At 55.4% G+C, this 10115-nt stretch overlaps 1 protein-coding gene across 1 annotated transcript; it reads right to left on the reverse strand.

Annotated features, from left to right (window-relative positions):
• Nucleotides 1-1191: 1191 nt before the first annotated feature.
• On the reverse strand, nt 1192-9821 carry TRAVEDRAFT_164019 (uncharacterized protein). The gene is made up of 26 exons (XM_008037665.1): nt 9580-9821; nt 9378-9517; nt 9192-9324; nt 8305-8445; nt 7931-8247; nt 7782-7871; nt 7286-7725; nt 7097-7237; nt 6890-7042; nt 6347-6838; nt 6188-6292; nt 5673-6132; nt 5597-5614; nt 5464-5537; nt 5325-5408; nt 4927-5220; nt 4765-4870; nt 2731-4712; nt 2624-2672; nt 2478-2567; nt 2247-2422; nt 2167-2182; nt 1721-2106; nt 1588-1662; nt 1321-1523; nt 1192-1263 (listed from the first exon to the last, which is right to left on the reverse strand). The coding sequence occupies exons 12-18, from the start codon at nt 5862-5864 to the stop codon at nt 3213-3215; spliced, it is 2268 nt and encodes a 755-aa protein (XP_008035856.1). The 5' UTR covers nt 5865-6132; nt 6188-6292; nt 6347-6838; nt 6890-7042; nt 7097-7237; nt 7286-7725; nt 7782-7871; nt 7931-8247; nt 8305-8445; nt 9192-9324; nt 9378-9517; nt 9580-9821; the 3' UTR covers nt 1192-1263; nt 1321-1523; nt 1588-1662; nt 1721-2106; nt 2167-2182; nt 2247-2422; nt 2478-2567; nt 2624-2672; nt 2731-3212.
• Between the last annotated feature and the right edge of the window lie 294 nt (nt 9822-10115).

Genomic DNA, 10115 nt, shown 5'->3' on the forward strand with positions numbered 1-10115 from the left:
TGGTCATCGGCACTGGCCGGTATCGTTGTATCCGCTCAGTTTGTAGTGTAGCGCCGTATTACGCATCAAATTTTCTCACCAGAACATCCCGGGCCCTACTCTGTTCATTTCACACACGTCTCTGTCGAAATGCGTGAGTGTGTGAGGAATACTGAAACAACATGGACACCAGTGTGCAACAGGCTCAGGCGTCTAGAATGAGCGCTGAGTGCGGGGCTGTGCTAGGGCTGGGCCCCATACTAGCGCTTTCGCTCTCGGCTGGGGCTGCCCTTTGAAGTTGACCACGTCTTCAACGTTCGTACTAGAGTCGGCAGACTAAACATATAACGGTCGCTGTACCACATGTAAACAGACAAGTCATCACATCTCTGCCAGGCGAACCTCAAGCACTGACTACCATCCGAAAGACGCGGCTTTGTTTCCAACAAATTTCCAACCTTCGTGCGAAGCTCACGGCTTGGGCGCCGTTGGCTGTCAAACATTGACGAGAAGGACACGCTCGCTTACCGCCTAGTTCGCAAAGTCTGCAGCGGGTGAGTTGTCGTGCTCGGAGGTCACAAAACCCGACGCGGTTCGCGTTGCGCCAGCTGCGTATACGGCAGCCGACTTCTCCACATCAACATGCCGACGTGCCAGGACCCACCAGGATACTACTAGTCTTCCCATACGCGCTGCTAAGATGACCGACTTTGTGCGCAGTTCATATTTCTCTGATAGACGCTCTCAGTGCGTCGAGGACTATCGCCACTAGTACTGACACGGACCTCTCAAGCCTGGGTAGAGCGGCGCCGGTTAGTTATCGGTGAGTAGTTGTGTTAGTTGGACCTGACAAAATCTCATTAATCTGATTCTGGGTGTCTAGGTGCGCTACGATAGTGATATGTCCCATAGCACCACCCTTTCAGTCATCGTGATGACGGATTCCTCATGCCTTCACCCGTCCGCATCGTCCGCGTGGGAGCAGCAGCAGTCATGCGCATCCGTACCATGCGTTGTTCATCTGGGAAAGTCAACCGCCGACCTTAATTGATCTCGCAGTCGTTCTTCCTGCACCGCTTTTCGGTACCAGAAATTATCGACGTTCTATGAAGGGTGTTGTGAGACTCTCTTGTTCGTGTACGCAGCACATCTGGGCTGTGTTCGCCATGCTATAAGTACCACTGACGTCTAAGTAGTGTCAACATCGCCCCCGCATTCCTTCCACTAGCAATAAGCTTGCGGATCATAGCAGGCGACCATGTCAAGATTTACTGTGGCAATTGTGTACGTCCGGCTACGTCTTTGTCCACCCAAGTAACTGATTCTCCGACTGTCCTGTAGAGGTGGGGGCTTATGTGGATTGGTGCTCGCCCTCGCGTTAGAGAAGTACGCCCCGGACGTTGACTACCAGATCTACGAGGCTGTCGCCGAACTGACAACGGCTGGGGCTGGGATCGGAGTGCCGCCTCGCACGTTGTTCGTTTTGCGGGAACTCGGACTCGAGCCGGCGCTGCTGAAGATCGCGGGAAACGGCGAGAAGGATCGTACGTGGCTGAACTTACCAATACCGGCCTCTCAGTATCTCTAACACGACGACCTTACCTCTAGGTTTGACCATCCTTTATCGGAAGTCGGACCAGAAGGAGGGGTATGCCTTCAATGACACGAAGCCCAATGCTACGGGTGAGACTTCCGGATAGGACCTAAAAACGGGTGCTAAACGATGCCCTTCTTTATATAGAGGCGCAGTGGACGTTCCACCGCGGCGAGCTCCAAAAGCTCTTCCTCGACCATATTCGCCACCCAGAGCGCATCCATATGAGCAAGCGTCTTGCGTCCTACGCCCAGACCAAAGGCCCGGATGGTCGCGTGGAGCTCCGCTTTCATGACGGGAGCACGGCCCTGTGCGATGTCATGGTCGGCGCGGACGGCATCAAATCTCAGGTGCGCGCAGCAATGTACACGCAGCTTGCGGATACTGCGCAGAACGCTGGGCGGGCAGAAGAGGCCACTTCCCTGAGGTCGCACACCAATGCCGTCTTCTCCGGCTCTTCTGTGTACCGCGGCCTCCTCGAACGCGAGTCAGTCATCGATGGGAACGCGAAACAGTCCTCTTACATGACAATTGTGAGTTGCACTACATCACTTGATACTGTGCGACATTACTGAGTGCTGAGCCCTTTGTAGTACTGCGGCCAGAACAAGGCCCGTGCCACGACTACGTGCGCCTGAAGTACTGCCGAATGCTGATGCCATTTTATGCGTGCAGAATATTGCCGCGTACCCGATTTCGCAAGGTCGCATACTCAATGTCGCCGCCAGCATCACAAACCGCGAGCAGGAGGGCACCATATATGAGGGTCCGTGGACGACAGAGGTGTCTCAAGAGGAGGTCCGCAAGGAGTACGTTGGGTGGGAGCCTGAAGTAGAAGAAATCATGCAGGTATGCTTGATGTCCCCTTTCTGTCTGGCATCGCTAACTTCAGATATCTATGTAGCAAATCGGCAGCTGGAACAAGTGGGCCATCAACGTGGTCAAGGACCTGCCCACATTTGTCGACGGACGGGTCGCCTTGCTCGGTGATGCGGTATCTATCTATCTATAGTTATACGCGCGTTCTACGATGCTGACAGGACGCAACAGGCTCATAGCATGACTCCTTTCCAAGGTGCAGGCGCAGGGCAAGGGTTCGAGGTAATATCGCAATTGGGCAGGTCTTTGAATGTAATCTGACAAACTTACCATCGCACAGGATACTCTGATGCTCGGCATGCTGTTCGGCCAGTCGGTAGTCACCAAAGCCAGCATCCCCGCCGCTTTGAAGATCTACGACCAATTCCGACGCCCCGTCGCCCAGAAGGTCGCGGCGCTTTCGGTGCAGAGCGGGCTCATGCAATCCCTCATATACCCCGAACTCGACGAAGCGATCACCGCTGGCCGTACAAGTGTCACAGAGTCGGAGTATCTCGCGAGGATCGCGGAGAACATAGAGCGGCTCAAGGAGTGGCGGCGGGGCACCGACGTCATGGAGGACTGTCTGTCGGCTCTGCGGCTGCTCCAGGATACGATATCCGGGGAGCTTTAGTTCAGAATAGCGGTGATGGGCAAGAAGAGATCTCCATTTTCCGGTCTACTTGTACTGCTCACCCCTTCATGAATACTCTGTGGCCGCTAGCAGTATCATACATCATTCACAGTCCGAGCTGTCGAATATGAGGTCAAAAACACAAGTTCACGTCTTGCGCACATCTACGAAAGCACAGTCCTCCCATCCCAGAACCCGACCCCTATCCGTGACGCCCTGCACGTAGAACCTCACTGCCTTCGCCTCTGAAACCTCCGACGGAAGGCATGCCGGGTCTACATAGAATCTGTTCGCTCGTCCATCCAGCCCTGTGGTTCCAACGAACGTCGCTTGCTCCGGAAGTAGACTCACTCCTTCGGGCGCGTGGGCCTGCACGTAAACGTTGAAGTAGAGGAACCCCGATACGGCGTTATCGATGATCCAGCACGGTCTGGGGTCTTCTGGTGAAGTCAACGCGACGGTACGCACTGGGCCCAGCGACATGCCCGTCCCCCATGTGAGGACGCCGGAGAACGAATTAGCAGGCGTGTCCGAGACGAGATCCGCCCAGATGACCTTAGGCTCAACGACGATGTGTTCGGGGGAAAGGGGATTGGCGTGGACGCTGAGCGCACCGACGTGGATTGAGAACTCGACAGCCTCGGAGGGGTCTTCGCACGCGAAGCCGATGACGAGCCCGGCGGCGCTGAGAACGTCAAGTTCACGCTTGACGGGGAGCTTGAAGTCCACCACCACCTCGAACCACCCTTCCGGGAGCGGTACTTGTCCAGGGGGGGCGGCGACGTGAGTGATTTCGAACTCCGTATCGAGGCCTGGGATAAGAGCCTTTACGGAAGCACCGATGTCGATGTCGACCGAGCCTGTAGTTTTGAGCGTGGCGGACATTCGGTATGACTTCCCGGGCGTGATGGAAAGAGACTGGATTGGCAACCATACGCAGCGGAAGTACGCGTCTTCAGCATCGGAGCCGGGGACCAAGAAGGATACGGCGAGCGAGCTGCCTCCCAGCCATGCGTCATCCATAGACAGCTCGGAAGTCGTCTCTGGGAGCGCTTCCTCGCGCTCCCCATTTTCCCAAGCAATTGTAGGTCTTGGGAAGACCAAGTCGCCGATCGAGGTAGTCTTGTCGAGGTCTGTCCATCCGTGATCGGTGCGCAACATCCTGATTCCACGTACGAACCAAGACCATCCCACCCCAGGCGAAAACGAGGTAAAGAACGGCATATCAGCAGGGTTTGGCGGCGGGTGACGCGGAAAGTGCTCAGCGATGGGCACAAAAGCCCCGTGTTCGCATGTTTCGCCATCGCGCGGCCTCCAGTCCGGCACCGGCACGACCTCGCCCTTCTTCGTGGGACCGAGCCATAGTTTGCGCTCGTATTCCCACCACGACTTCCACGACCAGCCAGGTTTATCTTGTTCGCTCTCCCAGGTCCACGCGTGGCCGAAGAGGGCGACGCTGAGGCCGAGGGACTTGGGGTCGATGTGGGAGAGGGCTTTGTACAGGCCGAATCCTCCGCCGCCGTGCGAGCCGCGGCCCCACACGTCGATCCCGATGAAGAGGTCTTGGAGCTCCTTGGGGCGAGAAGAAGAAGATTGATCGAGGCTGAGGAGGTACTGCGCCGTGGCATTGGGGTAATGCGAGCGCCACTGCAAGAAGACGTCAGGAATATACTCTCTATATACACGAACGCGATCGTACCGTGTAGTTCGAGAAGAACCCCGTAGACGGTAAGAAGAACGGGAGGTTTACGCTATTCAGCCTATCCTGCCAGGCGAGCCTGCCATCTACAATCACGCTGTCGTACCTATGGGAGCTTCTATCAGCAATGGCACAGCTCTCTTTGACATCGATGGAACTGACCAGATAACATGTGCATGTTGCCCCACAGCACGCTTCAGTTCCCGCTCAAGAAGGGCAATCCATAAGGTGAGCGCGCGTGTTTGTTCCACACCTCCGCCAAGCGCGGTCTCGATGTTGAGCAGGTACCCATCGAATCCTCGCTGGTGGGCGAGTTCCGCCAGCAGCCGCGCATAGTGCGGGGAGACCGGGAGCGTCATATTCGGGTTGGATTTTGCGGGACCGGTGAGTGATGTTGGCAAGGGACCCACGAGGAGGCGCAAGCAGTCTGCTTCAGACTCTGCATGCTCGAATATTCTGCAATACGAGGCTGGTCAGAAATTGCACATCTGAAGGTTATGTTCGATATGGACCACGCAGGGAACCGGACTTTCAAGTAGCTTGCATACGGAGGGACTCACATGGTCCCAAGCATCTTTACACCATGACGATGAGCAGCCGTTGACCATCCTGACGGAGGAATAGTCACTCTATGATGTGCAAAGCTAGGCGGAGAGAAATTTCAATGCCGACATATGTATGATATCGTTTGAAGCTCACTAGATGAACGTATCGCAATGGCTCCAGAAATTGAAAGTGTACGCTGGACTAGTGGGTGATTCGGTATAACCTCCCTAGACCAGATAAGTCTGTCTGAGCAGGATCTAAGAAACCAGGATGGGTTGGCGGCTACCTTGTAGTCATGGCAAACCTAGCCGCATGCGGTTGAGTTCCCGAGGAGTGAGACGGATGACAAGGTGAGTACTTACAAGGAGTTTCCCGCCAACCCCAGAGTCGCTAACACCTTCAGTGATGTTGCGTGGGGTGAAAGGGAGTACACCGTAAAGCTTCCTCGCACTCTGAGGTGACTTTCCCGCCCACTGATCGAGATCTGCGAGCGATTTGAAGTACGGTGCATCCTCCGATACCAATGATGAGTGATTGACTCCTCGGATAGGCATTCTGCTTCCAACGTGTAGGTCCTACTGGGTGGTGGTAGAGAACATGGATGCGAACTCAAAGCGGCAAAGCGATACAGTACTGCGAACGAGAGTCCGGCCCGGCGTGGCCGTGCGCTACGACGGAGAGACAAGGTACGTACGGAGTCTGAACGACATAGACGGCGGAAATAGCTAAACTACGGAGACATAACTAGTAGCTACCAGCGTCCTCGACGCCCACTCCCAGGGCCTTGGTATGGCCCGTAGTCTGGTGGGGGTCGGCCTCCTCCTGAGTGAAAGATAGTGAGGTCAGTGCAAGGCATCGGACGAGGGCTAGAGCTTACCTGGACGTGAGGCGGAGGGAGGCGTTCGCGCTCTGGCTGTCGACGTTGCCGGGATAACAGCGTTGCGGAATACTTGCATGAGATCATCGGTCCGGAAAACAGGTCCTGGTAGTAAGGTGCGTCAGCATCATACATTGAAACAGGTCGTTGGGTGCTCACCATCGAACGAGTTCGCCGTCGGCAGGGTACCGATGAACCATGAGAGCACATTAGGAATGACGACACCCTTGTCCTCCTCTTTCTCTTCCTTGATGAACGATCTCCGGGGTGGCGCATCACGCTCGCGGTCCCTCTCCCACCCTGGAGAGTTATGGCGCCGGCCACGCGGTCCTTCTCGTCCCTCTCTCCAGTCGCGGTCACGCTCTCTAACCGGACTCGTGGGACGCAGTCGCTTGGACGGGTACTCAGAACGGCTTTCGTCGCGCCTTCTGTGATCAGGCGACACCGCTCTCTTCGAGCTGCTGGGGGCAATCGGCTGCGTCTCCTTAGACTGGGGCGTCCCCAGAGACTGCAGCGTTTCAGAGCGTCCAAGGTTTCCGCTGCCATTGGCACGCGAGTTTTGCCGTCCGAGCACGAAGCCCAAGTCACGCACTGCAATGGCGTCGATGTTCAGGTACTTGTGGCGCTCTGCAAACCTCTTGATCGGCGGGTCTACTGATGGCGTCAGTGAGTTGGCTGGGAGGAGGTACAGCGGCAACATACCGCTCGGGTAGACCTCCGCCATGCGCTTCTCCAGCTTATGAGCTGCAGCAAGGTCGCCATACTGATACTCATAACGTGCCCAGCGGTCCCACAAGGGGCGGGCTTTCTCAGCAGTGAAGCTGCCTATCACACGCTCAAACAAGGCCCTCCCATCTGCGTTACGCAACTTGGTCAGCGGAGTAACTAGATCAGTCGCGAGATACTCACTGTTCTCGTCGTTGATGGAGATGAGGAAACCCAAGTAGCGCAAGACGAAATCAACTTCTTCACCGAAGGTCTCCATGCCCTTTTCAAAGATCCGGCTTGCAACCTGCACGTCCTTGTTACCGCAGTGGTACTCCATCAACGCTGCGAAGCATGAGCCTCAACACGCACGAAGACCATGTGTGTACTCACCGGCGGCTTCGTAGACCTCCCAAGGCGTCCAGCGGTCTCTGCGAGCCTTACCGAAGATGTTCCTCGCCGACTTGAGGCCCTCAGCCCGGCGGCCGAAGCGCATATACATGATGTACACGATCCCATAGTCAGTGCGTTTGTCCACAAGCTCCTTGGACTTGGGTGGCTTATCGTCGGACGCTTGCGTGGCGAACGAGGAGTTTTGAGATGAAGGCTGCGATTGCGACTGCCCATTTGAGGTGTCCATTGCGTTCGGGTCGGGTTTCGCCGGGACCTGGGAACCGAGCGAGCCGTTAGAAGAGGTGTTCGCGTTGATCCTCTCTTCAGTCGCCTCAAGGTCCTTCCGGAGGACCTCGATGAACTTCTCGTAGCCAACATGCACTTCCGCAAAGTTGCTCTGCAGTTCGAGGGCTTCAGCATAGGCAAAGTTCAATACGAAGCTGCGCAATGCGGTGAGTACCGATCGATCTTCGAGACAGCAGTATGCCAGGCTTACCTTGCAGGATTCGCTTCGATGCCGGACTTCAAGAGCGTGTTCGCTTCCTCTGTCTTACCGATGCCGTTCGTCCACGCGTAGGCCATGTACCTGCAGATATATGCGTTAATGTTGGCGCATATGATCGCTCAAGCGCCGCCATGACGCACCAGATCTCGGAGTAATACCGCATGCGTACGACCGCCTTCCGATACACACTCTGGATACGCTGGAGAAGCGTGGCGCGATCCTTCTCTTCGATCTCGAGCGGGTTGCCCTCCTCCCATTTGAGGTACAAGCGCCAACGCTGCACATACGCTTTGTCGCTTTGGCTAAACGTTGGGGGGCGAGGTAGCCATATCGATGAGCGGCTGCCGCGTGTAGTCTGTGTATTCGCGAAGAGGGTATGGAGGTGCTCTTGCAGCTGGTTCAGGACGGTACGCGCTTGCATGTGCGCTTCTTGCAGATCGGAGATGAACTTCTTGGCCTATAAGATGCTCGCTGTTAGCAAGCGGTCGTCAAAATTCTGCAAGGAGGAGCTCACCGTGATCCTGTTGAGACCGTTCTCGAATTCCTGGTACTCCTCCCAGAGCTTCTTCACGTTTTCCATGGGGATCTGCACGGCGTGCTGATACGCCTTCCGAACCGCGTCCATTTTCTGCTGTTCTTCCCATGTCGTGTTGGTCTGGAGTTAGCAGTCAGCAAGGGCTCAATAACTATAGCGATAGAACAGAAAGGATCAAAGTGAATGTGCTTCTCGCACAAGGTTCAACCTCACACTGCACGCAGGGTTGTGGGAAGGCAACAAGGTGACGATTGAGAAGACTACAAGATCGTACAGCGGTTCTAACGACAGTAACAAAGTTCACAAGCAAAAGCAAAGGGTCCCGAGAAACGAGCTGAGGATTAGTGCAATATGCACTTCGGCACATGGCAGCATAAGCCGGGGCTGTCGAATCTCACAGCGCAGTCGAGAACCTCAGGGTGGGTGCATGAACTGGAGATGATCCAGTCCATACACCCACGAAGTGTTGCACGATCAAAGCAATGTCAAAATGGACTTCATCTACCCTGTCGGATCGACTGATAACCCAAGGATGGCAGGTCGTGATGCGGGTGTGTGTGGTCCGTACACACAGATCGCTACACGGACGAACAGTGTCTCGTTTGTTCATCCAGGAGTGGCAGCTCGCGTGCAGTATTGTGCACTCACTGCATTTACCATCCAGCTTGCCTACCGGTGAGAGGTGAACGCTCCTCGCTCGAGTCGAGCGGCTCGACGCCACCGACTACACGCAACTCAGGACAATTTGATCACGCCAAAACAGCAGCTGGAAATGAGATGCACAAGAAAGTGTGTGAAGGGAAATGTCTTGAAGAGCCATGGAGCGGCGAGATGGGGTAAAGTGCAGACCTAGAATGAACACGTACCTCTCCGGCCTTCAAGAAATTGATGTATTCCTGCCAGATTTCATAACTGTCCTTGTCCTGGCCAATATGGCCGAGCGCAAAGTCGTAGCATTTCCGGATTACCTCACGCGCATTCGGACCGGTCGTCACCCTCCTGCTTGCAGTCTAAGCACATGCAATGAGGTTCAATGTTGCAAGTCATCGTACCTGATATACGTCAAATAGAACTTGAGCAACTCTACAGAGGGTGTGGTTCTCAGTAGGAAACGTCTGAAGAGTGCCTCAGCCTGGCCAAATTGAGAAGGGTCGTCCAAAAAGTGCTTCAGGTAGGCAATTTGAACCGAGGGCTAGATATCCTGACGGTCAGACGGGGTATGTCGCAGACGAACGTGCACACGGTGATTCTGACAGTATTCGGGTAGGTCTCGAGCATGCCTTCGTATGTGTTCTTGATCTTCTCGATATCACCCGAGTCTTCGGCGAGGTCGACCAGTTTCAACCATGCATCTGCGTCGATAGGCTTGTCCCGCAGCTGAGCACGCAGTCGATCCCACTCAGACTGGGGTGGTGGAGTGGGTTCCTGCTTGACGACTACAGAGTCTTGACTGTTGGGTTGGGTAGGTGTCGGTGTGGGCGAGAATTGTGGCGCGGTTTGTAGCTGACGCAGGGCATTCATGATGTCCTGAGACAGCTCAGCCTTTTCCCCTGCGTCCACCACCATCGAGCTATCCTGAAGGCTGGATTCAGAGGGTGGAGGTTCCGACATATCGAGATGGTTGTAGAAAGAGGTGGGCACGTCGTCCACAACGACGCAGGCGTCTGAGAAGTTATGCACAATGCTTGGTGCTGTTTGGCCGTAGTTACGTAATGCGTCTCACGCACGCGTCGCGACGCGTTCCCCCAAGTCGCGTCTCTCTCAAGTCTCTCCTTACCCCGCACTCCGTC

This window comes from Trametes versicolor, assembly GCF_000271585.1.
Source record: "Trametes versicolor FP-101664 SS1 unplaced genomic scaffold TRAVEscaffold_3, whole genome shotgun sequence".
Lineage (NCBI taxonomy): Eukaryota > Fungi > Basidiomycota > Agaricomycetes > Polyporales > Polyporaceae > Trametes > Trametes versicolor.

Excerpts from the sequence above, each read along its gene's own strand:
- TRAVEDRAFT_164019 (XM_008037665.1), bottom strand. The coding sequence starts at position 5,864 with ATGCCTATCCGAGGAGTCAATCACTCATCATTGGTATCGGAGGATGCA. Across the intron at positions 5,409-5,463 it reads CATTGCGATACGTTCATCTA|CTTTGCACATCATAGAGTGA; the intron begins GTGAGCTTCAAA and ends CTCTCCGCCTAG. Across the intron at positions 5,221-5,324 it reads GTAAAGATGCTTGGGACCAT|AATATTCGAGCATGCAGAGT; the intron begins GTGAGTCCCTCC and ends CTCGTATTGCAG.